This window comes from Diplotaxodon limnothrissa, linkage group LG10, assembly GCF_057381915.1.
Source record: "Diplotaxodon limnothrissa isolate DT_005_m linkage group LG10, D_limnothrissa_male_GT1.1, whole genome shotgun sequence".
NCBI classification, from domain to species: domain Eukaryota; kingdom Metazoa; phylum Chordata; class Actinopteri; order Cichliformes; family Cichlidae; genus Diplotaxodon; species Diplotaxodon limnothrissa.
Genome location: NC_140605.1, coordinates 30,079,894 through 30,103,056, shown reverse-complemented (window position 1 = coordinate 30,103,056; position 23,163 = coordinate 30,079,894). Strand labels below are relative to the sequence as shown.

Genomic DNA, 23,163 nt, shown 5'->3' with positions numbered 1-23,163 from the left:
TATGAAGACTCTAGAGCGGCTCTTCCTCAACTTCCTCCGACCACAGGTACAACATGCCCAGGACCCACTACAGTTTGCATACAAGGCGGGTGTCGGAGTGGAGGATGCCATCCTGTACCTCCTACACAGAGCCCACTCACACCTGGATGAGGGAAAAGGCACGGTCAGGATACTGTTTCTTGACTTTTCCAGTGCCTTTAATACCATCCGGCCCTGTATGCTTCAGGAAAAACTGAACAGGATGGAGGTGGACCCCTGCCTGGTGGCCTGGATCTCCGACTACCTCACCGACAGACCACAGTACGTCAGGCTGAAGGACATCACGTCTGACACTGTGGTCAGCAGCACAGGAGCACCACAGGGAACTGTGCTGTCCCCTCTTCTCTTCACCCTGTACACCTCTGACTTCTGCTACAACTCTGAATTATGCCATATTCAGAAGTTTGCAGATGACACGGCCATCATGGGGTGTATCTGGGATGATCAGGAAGAGGAGTACAGAAGTCTGGTGAGGAACTTTGTCGCATGGAGTCACACAAACCACCTGCAACTCAACACCTCAAAGACTAAGGAACTGGTTGTGGACTTCGGGAGGTCCAGAGAAGGTCCACTGCCGGTTCAGATAGAGGGGGAGGAGGTGGAGGTGGTCAACAAGTACAAGTACCTCGGGCTGTGGGTGGACAATAAACTGGACTGGTCATGCAACACAGAGCACCTGTATAAAAAAGCCCAAAGCCGACTGTACTTCCTCAGGAGGCTGAGGTCTTTTAACATCTGCAGGAAGCTCCTGAGGATGTTTTACCAGTCGGTGGTTGCTGGAGTACTTTTCTATGCTGTGGTGTGCTGGGGGAGCAGCACAGCAAAGAGGGACTCATCCAGGCTGGAGAAACTGATCAGGAGGGCTAGCTCTGTGGTCGGCATGAAGCTGGACACTCTGGTGACAGTGGCAGAGAAAAGGACATTAAAGAAACTGCTGGACATTATGAACAATGCTGGGCATCCTCTGCACACGGCCATAAACAATCAGAAGAGTCTGTTCAGTGACAGGTTGCTTCTCCCCAAGACAAGAACTAACAGACTTAAAAACTCCTTTGTCCCACACGCCATCAGACTGTTTAACTCCTCTCTGGAGGGGAGAGGGAGGGGAAACAGGAGGACAAAGGAGGGGGGAACAACTAAGCTGTAGTGCCTCTTCACCTCACTGTACAATACCTTGTGCAATACTTTTTGTAAATAGTCAACAGTGCAATAGACCTCAATACTTGAAATGTGCAATTCACTTGTATTTTTATTTTTTATTCCTATTTATTCTATTTATCCCCTTTGTATATTTTATTTATATTTGTCTCTGTATTTATATATGTGTGTGTGTGTGTGTGTGTGTGTGTGTGTGTATGTATATATATATATATATATGTATATATATATATATATGTATATATATATATATATGTATATATATATGTATATATATATATATATGTATATATATATATATATATACACACACACAGTGGGGCAAAAAAGTATTTAGTCAGCCACCGCTTGTGCAAGTTCCCCCACTTAAAATGATGACAGAGGTCAGTAATTTGCACCAGAGGTACACTTCAACTGTGAGAGACAGAATGTGAAAAAAAAAATCCATGAATTCACATGGTAGGATTTGTAAAGAATTTATTCGTAAATTAGGGTGGAAAATAAGTATTTGGTCACCTCAAACAAGGAAAATCTCTGGCTCTCACAGACCTGTAACGTCTTCTGTAAGAAGCTTTTCTGTCCCCCACTCGTTACCTGTATGAATGGCACCTGTTTAAACTCATCATCTGTATAAAAGACACCTGTCCACAGCCTCAAACAGTCAGACTCCAAACTCCGCCATGGCCAAGACCAAAGAGCTTTCGAAGGACACCAGGAAAAGTATTGTAGACCTGCACCAGACTGGGAAGAGTGAATCTACAATAGGCAAGCAGCTTGGTGTGAAAAAATCAACTGTGGGAGCAATCATCAGAAAATGGAAGACATACAAGACCACTGATAATCAACCTCGCTCTGGGGCTCCACGCAAGATCTCATCCCGTGGGGTCAAAATGATCATGAGAACGGTGAGCAAAGATCCCAGAACCACACGGGGGGACCTGGTGAATGACCTGCAGAGAGCTGGGACCAAAGTAACAAAGGTCACCATCAGTAACACACTACAACGGCAGGGAATCAAATCCTGCAGTGCCAGACGTGTTCCGCTGCTGAAGCCAGTGCATGTCCAGGCCCGTCTGAAGTTTGCCAGAGAGCACATGGATGATACAGCAGAGGATTGGGAGAATGTCATGTGGTCAGATGAAACCAAAGTAGAACTTTTTGGTATAAACTCAACTCGTCGTGTTTGGAGGAAGAAGAATACTGAGTTGCATCCCAAGAACACCATACCTACTGTGAAGCATGGGGGTGGAAACATCATGCTATGGGGCTGTTTTTCTGCCAAGGGGACAGGACGACTGATCCGTGTTAAGGACAGAATGAATGGGGCCATGTATCGTGAGATTTTGAGCCAAAACCTCCTTCCATCAGTGAGAACTTTGAAGATGAAACGAGGCTGGGTCTTCCAACATGACAATGATCCAAAACACACCGCCCGGGCAACAAAGGAGTGGCTCCGTAAGAAGCATTTGAAAGTCCTGGAGTGGCCTAGCCAGTCTCTAGACCTCAACCCCATAGAAAATCTGTGGCGGGAGTTGAAAGTCCGTGTTGCTCGGCGACAGCCCCAAAACATCACTGCTCTCGAGAAGATCTGCATGGAGGAATGGGCCAAATTACCAGCTACTGTGTGTGCAAACCTGGTAAAGACCTATAGTAAACGTTTGACCTCTGTTATTGCCAACAAAGGTTATGTTACAAAGTATTGAGTTGTATTTTTGTTATTGACCAAATACTTATTTTCCACCCTAATTTACGAATAAATTCTTTACAAATCCTACCATGTGAATTCATGGATTTTTTTTTCACATTCTGTCTCTCACAGTTGAAGTGTACCTCTGGTGCAAATTACTGACCTCTGTCATCATTTTAAGTGGGGGAACTTGCACAATCGGTGGCTGACTAAATACTTTTTTGCCCCACTGTATGTATATATATATATATATATATATATATATATATATAACAATTCTGTAACTGTAACTTTGGTCGTTGCTGTGCTTTTTGGAAGTCGAATTTCCCAGAGGAACCCACCCGAGGGATTAATAAAGTTCTATCTTATCTTATCTTATCTTATGAAAATGTATATTGTATTCATGAATATACATAGATTAGTGTGTAATTTCATCTTCCAACAAACTGATGCATTCTCATAAACTTAAAATGAATCTATTAAAAATACATAGGAGGAGATTTGTGGTTCATGTAAGCAGCCATGTTACTTCACCATATTTGAATACAGTGGTCGGAAAGGATACCTCCCTTCTGACTAGTAACGTTTTACGTGTCTGGCTAGAGACTGGCCAAATATATAATGTAGTACACCAAAGGCAGAAAAGAGAAGAAAAAAAAAAGGTGTAGACATTCGAGTGCAGTGGAGGGACAACAAAGAAATTAAAATGCAAAGGAAAGAGACAACGCGATCATGATCTTAATAAAATGTGTCGACTTCCTCCTCCTCAAGTCTCGTGTAGTCAGTTACAGTCTGACAACATATGAGAGTTTATTCACCAAGCGTGAATAAACGCTTGGAGAAATCTTACACCCTTACTACAAATATAGTTTCACTAACAGCGGCTAACAGCAGCTAACAGTGGCTAAATAAAGTTGTTACTGTTTTACCTTCTTCAACAGAAAACTACTAAAATCTTTGTAAATACTATGATTTTGTAGTGTTTTTAAATTTCAGACATCTTCCCCTTAGAACTTAATTGCACAGTGTTAGAGATCAGTGGGTGACCTTAGTCACAAAGAATATATAAGTTTTTCCCCCAATCAGTTTAGTGAGTGTTTGCTGGAGGTTTGCAAACCATTTGTATACACATTTACAAATGACACTCAGACATGAAAACATGAAGAATTCTTAATTTAAAAGCTCTTACAACGCTATATTCAAGGCAGCACTTCATCTATTAGAATATAGAACCAATGAATATTTTGTACATGCTGACATAAAGACTGAGGAACACTTTGTATGTTTTGGTAATTTCAATGAGGCTGGACTGCTGTGCCTGCCAACATTGTGAGTTTGACCAATTGCCCATTTTCAATTTAATGGATGAGTCTCCAAGCCTGGACTCTGGATCTGCAATGAGGACTGGCACCAGGAGACGGCAAGAGGCCCTGAACAGTAGAAGCCAGCAGCCTAATCTGGCAATGAATCTTGGATCAGTGTCTCTGTACAATACATTTCTGTATTCCCTCAACTCAGTTGGACAATGAAAGGCTTAGCTGTAATAGAAGGCCTCAAATTTGTAGCTCACCCTGTTGCCACATTTTATGTAATTTCAAATTGTATTTTGTTTCATTATGTAAGCCCGTGTTTAAAAGCCGTTGATCTGTCTTTCCTGGAAACAGTTACTACGGCATCACGCCAAATGCTTGCTGAAAGCATTCAGCCACAAAAGAGTATGGCACATGTGGCTAAAGGGTGACAGTGTTAATAATGATGGATGTGATGGCCTGTACAACTTAGAACATGAAATACCTTACAGACCTTTATCTTTCCGTTCTCTCTGACAAGGTTTTCTCACATTTCTGACATCCAGGGGTTCTAACACTTCACTTCCACACCGATATGTTAGTGTTCTTAATGCTATATTTTACGCAAACTATATAGTTTTACATTCAAGGAGACATCTTTACAGTTGGTTGGAAACTTCAGTGAATTTTATCAATTTGTTATCTTCAATTTTTTTGGAATGATAAGTCAGAGGCTAGCTTGCCAGTTTGTTGTTAAAATGCATGAACCACAATGTTAGCTGTTTAATATTTAAAAACTCCAAACAGCTAATCATTCACTTACACAAGGCTCCAACTATCTGGCAACCGCAGGAAAATACGTGTATTCACCAATTTCTGAGTAGTTCCTGAAAACTGTTGGCTGTCATTGGATGAAATCATTTGCAAACTGGATGCTGAACAAGAAAACCAGTCGAGATAGTTTGCATAGAAGATGGAGTCTGACTTGTCCGCAAACACTTGCTAGATATTAGTCGAGTTTGGAAAAAGTGAAACCTAAACCAAGGGAAGGGAGGAGCCTCTTCCCATATACTTGTACAATAATAAGTCTTTTTGCAACCTCAGCAGTCTGCCCCCGGTGGCCATTTCAAGAAAAACAGGTTTAAGATGCTCCTATGCTGGCTTCACTGTTTTGATCTGATGTCTGTGGCATTGTCTTGTTTTTGGGGGCAGCCTCTTGTGACGGTTCAGAGAGCTGCATTTTTTCTCCCTTGAGCTTTGGCTTCATTTGTTCGAGGCTGCTGCTTTTACCTCATTGAAATCTACTGCAGACATGGACATTTTTCAGCATTTCCAGCCAGACGTGGGAACTGAAGTTTGAATGAGGAGATAATCACATTAGTACAAGTACAAACGAGGCGCTTTGTGTTTTTTTTCCTTAAAGGCGAGAGAACCAGAGACTGAGAAGCCTAAATATTCCTCTTAAGCCTCTGAGCAACAATTTCTCTCACCTGTTTTTACCTCTGCTGTTACGGGCACAGCTTTATTTATCCTCTCTGCGTGGAATATGTGTGTGAATGCCAGTGCTCTGTATGCCTCAGCCGCTTCTCTTGCATCAGCACAATAGTTAGCGCCCCACTGTTTTCAGAGAGGTGTTGATCTAAGAGATCCTACCAGGACATTGGCAGGAGATGTATTTCAACCCAGCTTCCTGTTGCACACATTTAAAGCCTCAAATCCTGAACTACCCACTAGGGCTGGGCGATATATCGAGTTTTTTAAAAATATCGATATATTTTCATACGAGATATAAGATGTGGCAATATCGTTTATATCGATATAGCCTATGTTACGTTATAATTATACTTGTGGAGCCGCAGGTTTGCCTCTCTTTCGTCCACTTTTGTCTCTACGCAACGTTACTCGGCCTCGCCTCCCCCATAGCTTCACCTGCAGGCAATGACAAGATGAAAGCGGAAAATCTCCGTTAGCGAGTTACCGCGGATGGCCCCGTGCGTGGGGCTGGACGGCGTCAACGTGTTAGCGAGCTAACCGCGCTAACGACATGCAGCCCGGAGGGGCTGCACGGCCTAAAATCCTTTCATTTTCTCAAAACTCGACAGTGCGCCTTATGTATGAATTCTGGTTGTGCTTACTGACCGCGAACCGATTTTATGTGGTACACAGCGCTCAGCAATCTGTCAAAAAATGTTTTAATATGACTTTGCTAAGCTACGGAGCTGCACGGCTTGATGTCGGAGGATTACGGCTACCGGGGAGGAGCCTCGCGGAGTGATACGTACTGTGTGTGTATAAGGACCACAAATGGCACCTGTTTAGAGACGTGGTGCAGCTGTGAAATCTGTCTCTTTGTTATTACGCTCAGCGTCTATTAGTTTACATTTTGACTGCACAATTGTGAGCTTTTTGTTATGCACAAAAACAACATTGTTTTCTTTTATTTATGGACCATGATTATTTAATAAATGCTGATAATTTATTTTTGAGTAATTTCTTCATGTACATCTACGCTGTATGTAAATAAAAGTGCCCGTGTGACATCTGGGACACAGTGTGACTAAGAACTCTCTTTTTGTTCTTAACTTATGGCTTAAAAAAAAAAATCGAGATATATATCTTATATCGCCATCCAGCTAAAAAATATCGAGATATGAATTTTGGGTCATATCGCCCAGCCCTACTACCCACGCATTCTCTCAAAGAGATTCAGACGTGACCTGTGTCACAGACTAACACTGGTGTTCCTCTTAGCATGTCAGAATTTCTTTGTTGTATTGTTACCATAAATAATACGAAAAGATGGAGGCTTGTGGAAAGGGGTTTCACTTTAAAGTGCATGGCTAAATTTTTGAATTGATTACTGGGAGAATAGTGTGAACCAGTCAAAGACACCCTCCCCTTTATCCTGGCATATGATCAGACATTTTTCTTGGTAATACCTCTGTTTCCCTGGTAACCCCTGAGGGGCTGTGTAATACCTGGGACCCAGTCAATACACTTGGAATATTATTGTGCTGGGTTGCTACCTACTGTATGCGCTGCTTTGTTGTCAGTCTTTGGAGAAAATAATGAAGCGAGCACAGAGTGAGACATATTTCACTGTATTATTTAGCACCGTGCCTGCTTTCATTCAGAGTGATGTGGAGATGGTCTCATCGGAGGTATCCGGTAATGCTGTGCATTAAATTCAATTAATGGACATCCTCTAGCCAATCATAATTGAGTTTTCCCTGAGGCAATGGTACATGTAGCTGGAAAATGTAAAGTAAACACCACTGCACGGCGGTGTGTTTGGTTATGTTAATTGATTTTATGTTTGAACAGATTAATAGAAAAAGGAAACGGGGATTCATAAAAGCTGCACGAGGAGTCACATCTTAGGAGACATCCATAAATTTTAGTTTGAAAAGCTTTTACTACATTTAGGCTTTGCATTCAAACCACTCCAGTGTATTAGGAACCCTAAAACCACTAAACCATATGCTGCTTTTAGTTTGAAAAATGAAAATTGAGCCAAAATGTTGCAGTTAGGATTTGCACATCCTTTGTGATTTCCTTCTTCTCCTGTGGGTGCTCCTTTCCTGCTGCTGTTCCCTTATTTGCTTCTAATCTGTTTCACACCTGCATGAGCACCTTACACATGCGTGTTACTATCAGAAAGAATTTTCACCCCATGGTTGATCCAAGCAAAGATACTCAAACCATTTTGCCATTGTTTTTCTTCTCTAGTATTTCATACAAAGATGGTATATAAAAGATGGATATTGTCATTGTGATGCCATCAGTTGGCTTGTAAAGTCCTGTTTAAGGGATTGTTTGACATTTTGAAAATTAAGTAACAGATTTATTCATCATATAGTGATTTTTGGGGTGTGTGAGATGAAAAGGAAAGAAAATAGTGCCAGCATCCTCCTCTGTCGCACCAACCCTCTGCAAATCCTCCTCACTACATCTATGAATATTCCCTGTGGGATTTCTCTTTTCTTCCTGCCTGGAAGACCCATCTACAACATCCTTTGTCCAATGTATCCACTATCCCTCCTGTGCACATGTACAAACTATTGCAGTCTTACCTAAGCGGTCCCTCTGAAACACTCTTATCTACCGTATTTTTCAGACTATAAGGCACACTTAAAATAAAATAGACAGTGCGCCTTATGTATGAATTCTGGTTGTGCTTATTGACCTTGAACCGATTGTACACGGCGCTCAAAAATCTGTCAAAATGTTTTAGTACAACTTTGGTAAGCTATGAAGCTGCACAGCTTGGTGGATTGTCGGAGCATTACAGCTAAGGAGTTAGAAGTTAGCAGGAAGTTAGCTCGCTAGTTTCTACCTAAACATGATATAGCATGTTCTGACTGAGAGATTTCTGAAAAATTAAACGTACAGCTCTGCTATCACTTCCAACATAAATGAAGACAGAAAACTAAACAGCAGTGACGTTTGTAGGGTTACTGAAGTTGGACTAGCTGGTATATAACGATGTTCTACGTGATCGCTAGTGACACAGCTATGTTAGGATAACATAAACACAGTGAAGCTGGAGGATGAACGCTAACTTTTTTCCACTTAATAAAAGTTAATGTGAGGGTTCCCGATGGTTACGGACAAATGCAATGGCACGGTAGGATGCTGCAAACGGACCAAACTTCAGTCGAGAGAACAACTGAGATAATCCATCCACAATACGAGGTTAGTCATTAACAGAGATGGGCAAACCTCCGCCTGCAATCCGGTTGTTCAGTGATGACGCGACGAATCCTACTTCCGGGTCTAAAGTAGTCTGCGTTTAATATGGCTTTTGTGTTGTTAACATGTTTAATGTTATGTATTTTCTTCTATTTGATCTCAAAAAGCTCCTAAAACAGTCAGTGATCACTGTTGACCTCCCTCGGCTTTTATTACCGCTAATCATTTATTTAAGCTCAGTTTTTAAAACCTTAGGATGTAACTACAGCCCAGCCCATGCAGCAGTATATGAATGACTAACCTCGTATTGTGGATGGATTATCTCAGTTGTTCTCCTTTTACAGCATCCTGCCATGCGATTACATTTGTTTCTGACCACCGAGAACACTCACGTTAACTTTTATCGAGTGGAAAAAAAGTTAGCTTGTTTATATTATGCTAACATACCTGTGTCGCTAGCGGTCACGTAGCACATCATTATATACTAGCTAGCCCAACTTCAGTAACCCTACAAACGTCACTGCTGTTTAGTTTTCTGTCTTCATTTATGCTGGAAGTGATAACAGAGCTGTACGTTTTAATTTGTTTCCAAAACCCCGCAGTCAGGACATGCTATATTGTATTTAGATAGAAGCTAGCGAGCTAACTCCCTGCTAACTTCTAACTCCGTTAAATGTCATAAATTCCGTTTTCATGGATGCCTGGATGTTAAACTCAATTGTTACACCTGGTAGAGCAGAACGCTGATTATTTTATTAAAGATGAAAGACTTTAGACAGTTTTTCAACTCTCAGTAATGCCATAGTGATCGTTTGATATATGGACCTGCAGCGGAGTTTAGACCCAGACACGGCTAGTGACGTCAGACTGAACAACCGGATACAGGTGAAAATAGAGCAACAGGACCACTGAGTCTTTGACTTTATTTATTTTCTGCTGTGTTTTACTTGCATTTATTTGAAAGATTGAGTGTAAACACACAAAAAAAAATTATTTTATGTGCTGGAATGTGCAGAAAATAGGTTTAAATGTTAAACAAATTTCTTCCAGTCAGAGAATGTTGCATATAATTAAGTTTTTGCTTGATGCATAAAGTTAAAAGATTAAAACTGATAAAACAAGTTTTAAAAACAGACTTTTCCATTTGATTAAATTTTGTATGATGGATTATGTAGAAAAAGTAGAATTGGGCTGAAAGATCTATCGCTTTATCACCTCTTCAGGTTGTAAATCGTGTCTTTAAAAAGTAACTAGGTAATTAATAACTTTTGAAAATAACTAATTAGTAAAGTAACGGGATTACTTTTTTGGTGAAGTAATCAGTAATTAGTTACTGATAGTTACTTTCAAGTAACTTGACCAACACTGGTCATTAATATACTGCAACAACATGGGAATAGGAAGTGGAGGACGCAAGAATGAGTTGAGTAAAGTTTGTTTATCTGACTGTTTGGTTTCACTTAATATGCCTTATAATCTGGTGCACCTTATGGACCGAAAAATACTGTCATTTTATCCATTGTGGTCACTCTCGCAGTGAATGCAGTTTACTTGCTACTTTCTTGGTATGGATTATTTATATGCTGGCATAAAAAAGAGCTGTTAGCAAAGGGCTGGTGTTCAGGCTAAATGAATGATCTGTGAGTGTGAAACTGAAAAGAAGACAGTGAGTGCTGTAAAAATGTCAGTGCTTGTCAGGCATGCTGGGCTTGTTACTATCCAGGCAGAGGTTTTTGCTTCCTCCCTCGCTACTGTATGTGTCTCAACGCTCTTGGTTTGTCGTGGATTCCTAAAGTGCGCTCTGTTAAAGGATACAGGCAGACGGAAACTACAAAATCACAACTGGACAAAATGGATTTGAGAGTAAGCTGAAGTGGCAACTGAAACATGTTGGCACGCTAGATGAGTTGAATGTCGTCACCAGTCCAGTGAGACGTCTTGTAAAAGTCATGTGTGATTCATGTGGGGAGAGTCAGCTCCTTGGAGATATCTGATTAGTATCCTGCTGTGGATACTGCTAGACAGATTGTTGAGCCCTGTCTCCTACACACAGTACAAGAGTGTGTGGTGGAGGCAGCAGTCTGCGTCTGCAGAGCTGTTTCTTTATGCCAGTTTTGCTCTTCATTTAAATATTGTTTTCTGATTATTGTGGGAGTTTTGGGGGTGTTGGCAGCAAAGATCATAGATTGCACAGCTTGTGAGGGCACTTTCTTTTGGATTATTTTTTGGGCATTTCTGCCATTATTTGATGGTGAAACAGTGAAAATAGACAGGAAAGTGGTGAGAAACAAAAGAGTGCCACGTGTCAGACTCAAATCTGGGCTGCTGTCTCCAAGTGGGCAGCTATGTGGATACGTATCTATATACATGTATCCTTCAGGCTCAAGTCCTCTACCCAAGGCCTGGGAGCTTGAGGGTCCTCTGCAGTGTCTTTGCTGTTCCTTGGACTTCTCTCTTCTGGACACAGATCTTGGATCATGTTCCTGGGATGTGCAGAAGCCACTGTTTCCTGTTTCCTTCACCTTCCACATCTTCTCGAGCTCTTCTCTCAGCCCTTGGTATTTCTCCAGCTTTTCATCTCTTCTTTCTCATGTTGCTATCACTTGGTATATCACTGCACCTGTCTCCTTCTGCTTGTCCACCACTACTATGTCGGTTGGTTAGCCTTGACCAGTTTGTCTGTCTGTCTAGAAGTCCCACGGGATTTTAGCTCTTAGGATTTTGCCTGGTGTGGTAGACCCCAGCTTTTATTCATCTTGTGTTCAGAGCTTGTTACTGTCAATGTTGACAATGTTGCAATGTTTTTAGGTATATTTTTGTGTTTTTACATCAACAACTTGCCAGTGGTACTGGTCATTGTCTCTAAGATTTTTTGGGGGGGGTTCTTGCCACTTGGAGGCAGAAAAAAGAAGTTGTGATAATGCATTTCTACCCTGTGGCATCAAATAATGCTGTTCTGCCAGATAGTGCTTGCAACTCACTATGGTGTGCAAGGGTTCTTTGATGCACCAGCTGCAGCAACGCTGGGCGCTGAGAGATCACAGCCCCGAGCTACAAAATCTCCATTAGTGAGTTGGCTAGGTGACGGATGGGTGGGTTGTTTATTAGCCACAAGAAAGTGGACTGCATCCCGTTTGGAGCTTTGTCTTTTGCTTTGTTTGTTTGTTGGGAGTGACAGACCTGGCTCACTGCTGCTTAAACGTGATGCATCCAGGCACTGGTGCCAAATTATACCATGTCCTTTTCTGTGAGACACCAGCAGCATTGAAAATGCACACAATAGGGACATGTGATCATATTTTAAGCTGATATCTTGACTTGTTGGCAAACAGGTGCTTATTTATACATCCAGCTGCTTCAGAGCTCATTGTCATTCATTTACAGTCATGGTTCTGGCCACCTGTGAACTCCTGAAGGACATTTATGGCTGGTTATCTGATAAACATGCATTTTATTCACCTGCTTGTTGATGTATCTGAAAAATGCAGAAAAATGTCCATTCAACTGAAACCAGTAATATTTAAAAGTTGTGAAAATTTTCAGAACATATGCAAACTTTTTTTTAATTATTTGGCAAATCGAGTTAGAAAGAAAAAAAAGTTTTCTTTTGACATATTGACAGCAACTTTCAGTCAAAGTAACAGGGACTGTAGTTGTTGTCTTGTACATAGTTTTCATAATATATCTATGTACCATGTACACTCTGTCTCTATTACTCCATTTACAAGTATGTGAGAAATAACTAATAATAATAATAAACTTTATTTATAAAGCACACTTATAAACCAAGGGTATGCCAAGGTGCTTAACAAGTAAGATAGAGAATAGGAGGAGGATAATAGAAATGGGACCAAAGCAAGTACTAAGTATGCAAGCAGGTAGCTGTCACTGATACATAGGAAAGCAACAGGTACAGAGCAAACAAGAATTTAAATGAGCATAAAAACTAGTCCAAAAAATGCTATGACCAAAATTAAAGGACATTTTGCTACTGCACATACATTAAAGTGGTTTGCCTGGTTCTTAAATATTATGGGTTTTATACGGTGGCCCTGAGAGGTCAAACGCACTGCAAATTAAGGTCACACACAAAAAAATTAAAACAAATTGCTGAAAACCAACAGAAGTTGGAAAAATCTCCCAAAAGCTCACAAAATATAAAATAAATATAGCTCACATAACACAGCTGAAGTGATTTAGGGGAGATAATGTCTTTTCCAAATCATCTTAAAATGTCTGTGATTTAAATTATGTACTGACCAAGTCAGGCCCACAAGTGATTAATTATGAAATTCACTGTGACTTCAACAAGAGAATCACTGATTTAAGTCGGCTGTTACAGTGAGGGGAAGAGAAAACCACATGAACTAGCTTACATCTAAAAGCTGATGCTTTTTATCTCCTGCTGGGGGTGGTCGACACACAATCCAAATTCCGGCAACTTTCCTCCCCGTCTAACGTAAACTGAGATGTGGATGTTTTGATGGGTGTGTTTTTTTTACTATTTGTTTATTGTATAGCTTGCGTTTTACCTTGTATTTGTTGCATTTCTGAGATGTTTTGAGTTTGTTGCCCTTGTGTAAGAGATTTGATCTCAGTGGGACTTCCTTCCTTGCTCACAGTAAATCGTTCCCCCACTGGCGCTCCAAGGCAGTGACGGCAGATCCAGACACAATCAAACCACACAGCTATATCAGTTATTTTCTACAACATATAAAACTTAGCACCTGAAAAGTAAATGAGTCAATGTACTGTACTATGTTATTGCAGTAAAATCAAGGTTTTTCAGTTTGACTTCACAGTTTAGCTGTAGCATCCAGTCTGTCAGAGATGAGAGAAGGAAATGAGACAGAAAATCTAATGAATATTAATTTGAAATGGCACAAACAGTTTTCAGTGGTCCAGGCACTTTCAAGTAGCTCTCGATTAGCTTAAAGTTCTTTAGACTCATTTGCTTTTGCTATGTTGATATGAGTGGCTTTATCCTGTGTGTGTGGTTAAAAATAAGTGCTGAGGTAAAGGGGAAAAAATGATGAATTACTCACATAATCAGCAGCTGTGGAGGAGTTGCTGGTAAATTGCATTTCTAAGTCACTGGACATGGAAAAAAAGCTCTTTCGGCTTCTGAACTGCCTTTCTGTCATTTTCATACACTCAAGTATTTTTTTCTTTCTAGATAACAAGAAGTGCTCTGTGGGCCAACACAAACTTGTATAGTAGAAGAAAAGTACATTCATAAGATTGTCGTGAATAACTGGTAGTTGTACAGGTCTGTTTTACCAATAACTTAACTAACAAGCACTGATGTAATAGGTTGACTCATACTGTAGTAAATCAGGCTGTTTTTTTTTTTTCTTTTCCATTGTAGTCTCAGGACAAAGTGTGTCTACTTTGCTGGGTCTTTTTCCTCTTTTACTCCCCATATTCCATGGAGTTCCACAGGGTTCCAAATTAGTTCCCTTTTAATTGTAGATACCTTTACATTCCTACCTTTGAAGTTGTTCAGTCCCATTTAAACCAAGTTAATGTTAAATACAATCAACTCAAAATTGCTGCTTTTTAAAAACAGACAACACATAGCTGCTCTTTGTTTTGTTTTGTCTTTTGCAACAAAGCACCACATCAAAGTACTGTATTCTCAGCATCCATCTAAGGATGAAGAACTGAGTGAAAGAAACTGCAATCATGGGGAGATAGGCAAGTAGATTAATTCAGTGTGGAATTTACCGAAATCAGGATGTAATCTTTGAGGTCAGTAAGAAGTAGAGGTTGGTGGAGTTTGTTTAAAAGATTGCAGGTAAAAGTAAACATTGTATGAGAGCAATGTTTACATTATATGGAAAATATGCATTGCATAAGTTTATCTATTTGCATTGTTGCAAGCATAATGTTAAGGCCATATTTTAATCATGCAGAAATTATCTTTAATCTTCAGAAGCTGCAGATATTTTTTTTAAATATTTAAAAAAAAAATCATTATGAGAATATTTTATCAAGGACAAAACAGATCATTACAGCTGATATGATCACTGATATTCCAAAGTTTATACTTCAACAGAGTTTTTTTGTTTATTTGTTTGTTTCATTCCCTCCTCAATCGAGGAGTGTGGTTCTTTACGATTAACCCGCTTTCAGGCTGCCATTGAGGCCTCTAAATGGCAGAGCAACTGTAAGCACCTTGAAGCAACTGCAGTTGTGATTTTGTGTTATATAAATAAAACTCAGTTGGACTGAAGTTGTGCAAAAAGAACACGAAACGGCAAGGATGTTTTATAAGACGAGGATTTGTGATGACATTTTGGTATCTGTAAGGCTTCCCTTTTGTTGTTAAAGTGAACTTGTGTTCCCTACTGATTTATTTGATCACGTAAAACCAGGGAGATCAAGAATCTCTTGAAACCGAGCTCCTAGATGAGACTTGTAGACAAATGTACTGCTGTAGGATGCTCATATTATATTGGCCTAGAGTTTCACTCTGAGCCGTTTCATACCACTCTACATGATCAGTTTCATGGAATGTTTTCTGTCATTGGATCTGTATGATGTCACAGGGGATAGATTTTAACAGGTCTTTGGTTCAAATCTTGTATTTATGAGGGGCAACCAATCAGAAGAAAACTGGCTTAAAAAAAGCTAAAATCAAGTGTTTCAGTCAGAGGATGAAGTGAGGGGCTGTTTCTGTAAATAAGGATTATTTTTGAACAGTGAAGCATGCAAAGCTACTGCAGGAGTCCAAGAATACAATATGGAACTAGCAAAGAGTATAATAAATCCAATCTCCCTTCTAGGAAAATTTGTGAAGTTATTTTCATTGGATTATTGGATCACACTGAAACTTAAAAAAACACAGGAAAAAAGAAAAATGCTGCAAAAAGCACCGAAAATACAACTGAAGTTGAATAAAATACAATAGAAATAGAACATAAGAACATTTGCTCACTGATGCTGGTCCGTCACCTTATTGTGTCCCCAGAAACACTTTTGTTTTGATTTACGTTGTGGTTTATTCAACTTATGTGGTGTTTTGTGTGCTTTTGCAACATTTTTTTAATTCGCTGGCGTTTTCTTTCCGTTTGACCTCTAAGGGAGTAAATGAATAAATGAATGTTAAAAAATATGTGTTTAATTTTGTGCACAATGTGCTAACAATGTGGGTAGATCTAGAAAATTAGAAGTATAGAGATAAGGTTATTCAGACAACATTTTTTTTCTTTTGTTTATAAAAAAATGTTTTATTTAAAACAAATGTATATACACACATACACAAATCCATCCAAAACCATTCAAGAAGCCTGTTTTTTTTAATGCTGTAATGTTATTTTTGTGCCAAGAAAGCTACATATTGTGTTGCTTTCTCCCAGGATGGAGGGAGAATTGGAAAATTCCTGGACTTTTAAGCACAGTGGGAAGAAATTGTGGAGAAGCTTGTTTCCTATTTCAAAATACTTGATTTACACAATGAGAAAGTGGAGCTGTGTATCAGCAGCTTGCAGAACCCATCGTGAGCCTCCTGCCTTCACTTGGTAGCCAGCCACGCGGTGAGAACGTTTCAGTGGCTAGGATGTGGTCTCTTTAGTTTCTATGTCCTATTTTGCTACTGTTCCTGAGGCATGTCATCACATTTTGACTGCACCTTATGATCATTTAACAAGCTATCAAGTTGTGTACTGTGCATGATTATGATTGATGCAGTTGCAATGGTGTCAGTATGACTGATGCTATCCAGCAGCCTAAGAATGAGACTTCCTGTTTAAAAAGAGAATATTTTTATATAGAAATCTGTGGTAGGGGGGGAGTGAGGTGCCGCGTTTGGAGACACACTTTTAACATCATGTGTCAGTTCCGATGTTTTTCTTGTCTCAAGGAACATGGTAAATTAATTTTGATGAGGCCATTAACTCATCATCTACAACGGAGATGGGATCAGTCAGCCAATCAGTGTTTGGCTGATTTTTAATGCACGTACTTGTCTAGACAGCTACGACTGTAGGTGCTGGAAACTTTACAGGTTACATATGAACAGAAATGTCCTGGCAAAGACAGAAGCCGAGCTACAAAGAGCCAGAGCAAACCAAGAATAGACTAAGGTAAAATTAAAAGAAGGTAAAAAAAAGAAAGACCTGTCCTCCCACTCCTTCACTGGATCCTGATGAGGTAATGTTTTACTGCTTTTATATAAGCAGCTGTGCAGCAAAGGTTCAACATCCCTGAGAATTCAAGTACATAACATGGGAAAGCAGTACGTGTGTAATCAATGGGGGGCTGCAAGTATTTTACCAAGACATAAAAGGAAAGACACCCATGTGACATTTCTTAGTAGGACTCGGACAGATTTTGAAGACTTGAGTGTAGGTGGATGATTGTAGTGGCAATGAGAGAGGCAAAGGCCAAGACATCTAATTTCTTTTTAATAAATTCTGGGTAATTCAGGGACCCTTCAAAATAACAAACGAGCAATATGCAGTCTCTGTGCCAAGGACATGGCATGGTTACAAAGATGTTCCTCCAAAATCCTGGAAGTTTCTAGCTTAAGCAAAAGGTATGGGTCAGATGAGATGGGGTTTAATCACATCTTTCACTGCATTTCGGCTTATGTAAGTGAAAATGTTTCAATTTTAGAAAGCGGAGGCGGACACAAGAAGAGAGATGGTTAGCCTGTGAGTTCCCTTTTTTCCAGCAGAAGACCTTAAATCAACTTATATCAAACTGCATTCCCAGTTTGATTTAAGTCATGGAGTAAGGAGAATTTTAAGGATTAAGTTATATTGTTTAGATCCGGGAATCCGTCTAGCAAAGACTTAAATCCAGCTCACTGGATGGCTTTGGAAAATGTAAATGAGGGCATAAATTTTAGACTTCTAACTGTATTTTCATAAGTTTTACTGCTTTTCCTACTGATAAAGACATCGCCCACTACCATTCATACCACACCTAATAAGTAATAGATAAACAAATAAATGACAGAAACGACTATAGAAATGTAGCTTTTACACAGTGGATCCAAACAGGAAAAAGTTTTGTACAAATTATCAAAAACTCTCAGTTTTATAACTACAGGACAGTCTAAACCAGCGGTCCTCGACCTTTTTTGTGCCATGGACTGATTACAATATTTTCATGGACAGGCCTTTAAGTTGTCGTGGATAAATACAACAAAATAAAACCAGTACCGGTACCAAAAAAAAGAAGATTTACTCATAACACACAAAAAAAGACCCAGGGAAAACGAGTTAATGATAACAACGCTAAACAAATAATGATAAAACCCCTGAAACATAAACCATAAACGACTCACGGACTGGTACCGGCCCGTGGCCCGGGAATTGGGGACCGCTGGTCTAAACAATCAGCTACTAGAACTTTAATTCATTCATTTCTTACTATTTAAACCCAAGAGGTTTCTTTCATTTGCTATCGCTGCATCTCTTTTAATGTAGAAAAAGTGAGACATATTGTTGAAACTGCACTTTTTCTACATTATGATATTGCAGAGATTACATGTGTAGTTAAACTTCTGACCTAGAGGTGACAGAAAAAGTTCATCCAAGCCTGATAAAAATAAAAGACTCTATGTTAAAGATGTTTGTGGTCACACCGCCATCATCCTTTTGTTGTGAGTCGCTTGACTTTCTTCAATAATTGCGTTTGATTTTTGGCCAAGGCGCTTGTTGGCATAACTGTCAGTCTTTTGAAAGCTCAGCTGGTTTTGAATCCTAAATCTTCTCATTTCCACCCTGCAGGTCAAGACGGAAGACAAGTCTCTGGAGGAACGTGGACGAATCATGATTTCTCTGAAGTACAACACCCAGAAATCTTGCCTGGTAGTGGGCATCATACGCTGTGCTCACCTTGCCGCCATGGATGCCAACGGCTTCTCCGACCCCTACGTCAAAACGTCAGTATGCAAACACTGGCAGGCACATCCAAAAAGAAACTGGGGCTGTTTTACCATCTCCAGGGAGCAGATTTAATAAGGTTAAAAACCCCAATTAAGCAAAAAGGATAATAAGGGATTTACTTTGATAGTTTTGGCAGTCATTATCTATCAGTAGTAATTTTATTTTCATTTTATTCACCCCTGAGATCTGCACCAACCTCTGACGAGGGAGCAATCATAGAACCAGACAGGTGCTCCAGATTAACTTATTTGGAAAAGGGAAGAAAAGCAAACGTGTTTTTACCACGAGCGTGATGCTGCAGTTTGTTGTACTGTACTTAATATAACTTCATACACAGCCATGTTTACACACCTTTGAAAGCACTCACTTTCAGGTCTACCTCTCCGTGCTTAGATAACAAGGACAGAAGTGTTTGCTACAACCTGTCAGATGATCTTCTGTTTCTCGACTTGCCAGATTTCAGTGTATCTCTGGTGACTGCAGTGGGCACTGTTGTGAGGAACAAGAATTTATACAGTCATGTACAGAAGTTTGAGGAAGTAAAACTGTCTAAGCTTGATAATCAGTTTAATCAGAGCAGAGGAAATAGAAAAGAACATACACTACTCTCACTTTTTAGTCAGAGTATAGCATCAATCAAGTCAATTAAACCTGTGGGATATTGATCTGGTCAAAGTAGCAGAGGAGGTTGTTAATCAGTTTCGGCTGCTTTGATGTTAATGAAATAAACAACAGGTGCACTGGAGGGGCAACAATGAGACAACCCCTAAAACAGGAATGGCTTTACAGGTGGGGGCCGCTGACATTTTTATCCTCCTGATTCTTTCTGACTGAAGAACACAAGCATGGAGGAGATACCAGGAAACAGGCAGTTACTCTGGGATAGATGTTCAGGGCTGTAGAAGGCCCTTATCCCATCAGGAGGACTGGGTTATGAGGAGCAGGATGAGTGCTGTTGGAGTCCTACCAAATAACCTCCAGCAGGCCAGTGATGTGAATGTCTCCGACCAGACAATCAGAAACAGACTTCATGAGAGTGGTATGAGGGCCCAGCGTCCTGTAGTGAGCCCTCTGCTCACCCCCGGCCTGATTGGCATAGAACGCTAGAACTGGCAGGTCCATCACTGGTACCCTGTGCTTTTAACAGATAAGAGGAGGGTCACCATGAGCACGTGTGACAGATGTGAAGCGGTCTGGAGAAGGTTATGCTGTAATGTTGTTCAGTATGACCTCTTTAGGCGTATTCTCAGACATCATGCTAGTGCAGTGGTTCCTGGGTTCCTCTTAGAGGACAACAATATCCCTCATGTCCAAGATTTTGCACGCAGTTGCTGGAGGAAGAAGGAATGGATACTATTATCCAGTCCATATTAGTATAGATAATCCAGCATGATTTATTTTCCCATTAAGATCAGATTGTGTTCTCAAAATATTCCTTTAATTTTTGGGAGCATGAGCATCTTAGATGACTTGATAACATTTCTATGTGGATTTTTGGTGGCTCTATGTTGTCTTTCAAGAAAAGTTTTGTAGGACTGAGTCAGAAAACAGGCACAATGGGTGACCTTCTATTGCTTCTCTGCAAGGTTTTAGCAACAGATTGAAAGCATTTTTTGTAGTACAGCACAGAAACATCAGTAGGATATGGTTGTGGTGCAGACATATATAATAACCAGGTGAGACACGACTTTTCCATGTTTTTCTCCCAGTTAAGCACAACAGATCGAGTAAGTCATCGTGGCTGAGGACCTGTGATTTAGTGAGAATAATCCTTTAATTGTCCCACAAGGGGAAATCTGGGTGTAACAGCAGCAAGAAAGACACATATACAACAAACAGTACACAAGACACAGAACAGAAACATACACAATTACATATTTACATCAAAGACAAAGTGGTTTCCAGCATGAACCAACCTTTTGGCTGCAAACTTCTTTTACTAGCACTTTATATTACTGCTTGCTAATAATGTGGCAGTAGGAAAAGCAGTACCATGTAATTATCAAACTTTACTGCTGGAGCTTATAGTCAGATAATTCAAATGCCCACAACAAAGTACATATAAAGTAAAAACATTAAAAATGCAGACAAAGGCAAAAGAGAATTGTAATAGTTTAGTAACAATATGATTACTTGTTAATAACAGGTTGAAAATATGTAAATATGATATCAGTAATGATGTTATAATGCAGAAATAAGTGCTAATAGATGATTTTGAAGGTTATCACACAGAAAATACAAAGGTGAGCAATCACAGCAAAACAAAGTTAGCTTAAGCGAGGATGAATTTTAGCATTTCCCCCATTATTAGTGTCATTTTTTAAAAATCTAAATATATGACGATATAATTTGAATTCATTCAGCATGAAGAAGAGTGTCATTAACCCTACACTGCAAAAATGATTTTCAAGAAAGTTAAAAAAACCTTGTTTATGGACGTGTTTTCTCTTTTTTGTCTAAAAACAAAACATATTCTTAACAAGAAAATTAAGCTCATTCTAGGAAAATAACTTTTTCATAATAAGATATTTCAGCTCATCTTGAGCTTTATTTACCAGTTACAGGGTACACTGCAAAAGGGCTCTACTTGAAATAAGCCAGATACTCTGAAAACTGACAAAACGTTCTTGTTTTGAGAACAACATCTGCCAATGGGGTAAACAAAAGTTGATTGGCTAGAATCCTTAAAGCTCGCAAATGAATCTCTTCCTTAAATCCTTAATTATTACGTAAGTGGAAGAGTTCAAATTTAGATTTTGAACCAGAACAGAACCAATTCTGCATTAGTGGAAATGCCTTATCGTAAAAGTTTTGCCTTTATGTATAATTTATATGAACTGATTTCATGATTTTGACTTTCAGGCTTTTGGGTCATCAAACCATAACTTCCACGCTTTCTTGTTTATGAAGTTTATGCACCTGACTCTTGATGATGAGCGTCCATAATATCAATGCTTTTGTGTGATAAATAGAGATCTAACCTGAACATTACTGTATGTGATCACAAATCACATATATTCTGTAGGGAGACACAAATTGCCTATTAAAAATAAAATATTATTAGTAGTAATAGTAGTAAAAGTAGAAATAGTAAGTGAAAAATCACACAATGCCAATCAATCCAAATCATAACTATAGTTCCGATAAATCAACTGAAGAAGGTTTTATTTTGTCTCCATAGCTGACCAAACGCTTTAAACTTCACCTCAGGACATTTCTGTGTTTTTGTAAATGTAATCCTCGTGTTATAAATGGTCATCAAAGCACTTCTGTTTCTTATCAGAAAATATATTTCCATCCTTTTTCTTGTTACATTAGCAGACTGCTCTTGCTGTTGCAGGTTGAAATGCCATGTTCACAGTGATTTGCTTATTTTGTACCGCTTTCGTAACAAAAACCCAGCAGGGAACCCACTCACGCCATTTATCTCCTCCTCGATTTAGGCCAGTGCAACAGGAAATCAAACACCCAGGCTTTGTTATAAAAGTGGATTCATTAAATGTTTGGGCAAAGTCATTTTTATGAAAAAATTTAAGCTAACATAGGAAAATAAACACTGCTGGAATGGCACAATAATAACCCATGCAACTATTTTATTGTTAAAGCAGGAACAACTATGAGTCACATTTGAACCATTTTCCTGAATTACCTCACAATTTCATAGTAATGTATTGTGCCTTCATTGACTCATGCAGTAATTTATTCTACAATCTGTTATTGAGTAATTGAATTTTGAATCATGCGTCTGCACATGAAATTGCAGGAAAGAGAAAATTAAACCATTCACTGACAATCACGATGTTTACACTTTAAATTACATCGACCGATCTGTGTCACTCTTAAAGGCCTTAAAATAAGACAAAATATGATGTAGGCGCCAAAAATACTATAATTAATTTTTTTCCATATACACTCACTCTGCCACATTTTTAAAGTTACACCTTACTAGTAACAGGTTGGACCCTCTTTGCTTTCAGAACTGCATTAATTATTTATGGCACAGATTCAGCAGCATGTTGACATTACATCATCGAGCAGTTGCTGCATATTTGTCGACTGCACATCCATGATGTGAATCTCCCATTCCACCACATCCCAATGTTGCTCTATTGGATTGAGGTGTAGTTACTGTTAAGTCCTTTTGAGTGCACCGAACTCGTTTTCTATTCAATTCAATTTTATTTTATTTATATGGTACAAAATGACTTTAGTCGCTGCAGTTGGCTTTTATAATGTAAACTAGATACCATGAGTTATAAGGGGATGGACATAGTAAGCAACAATATTCAGGTAGGCACACAAAGCCAAGAAAACAAAGTGTTTTCTTGGCACACAAAGTGTGCCAAGAAAACAATTACACCACCACCAGCAGCCTGAACTGCCTGACCCACCGTCTGAA

The 23,163-nt window shown here is 39.4% G+C and overlaps 1 protein-coding gene across 4 annotated transcripts in view; it reads left to right on the top strand.

Annotated features, from left to right (window-relative positions):
• Positions 1 to 23,163, top strand: part of doc2b (double C2-like domains, beta) — a 180,008-nt gene that overhangs the window by 144,843 nt on the left and 12,002 nt on the right. For 2 of the 4 annotated variants that reach the window (XM_085364704.1, XM_085364703.1), the window contains one exon: positions 18,606 to 18,760. In XM_085364704.1, coding sequence (XP_085220830.1) covers positions 18,606 to 18,760 — 155 coding nt within the window. The remainder of the gene's footprint in view (positions 1 to 18,605; positions 18,761 to 23,163) is intronic. The other 2 variants (XM_085364706.1, XM_085364705.1) reach the window with 1 other exon arrangement.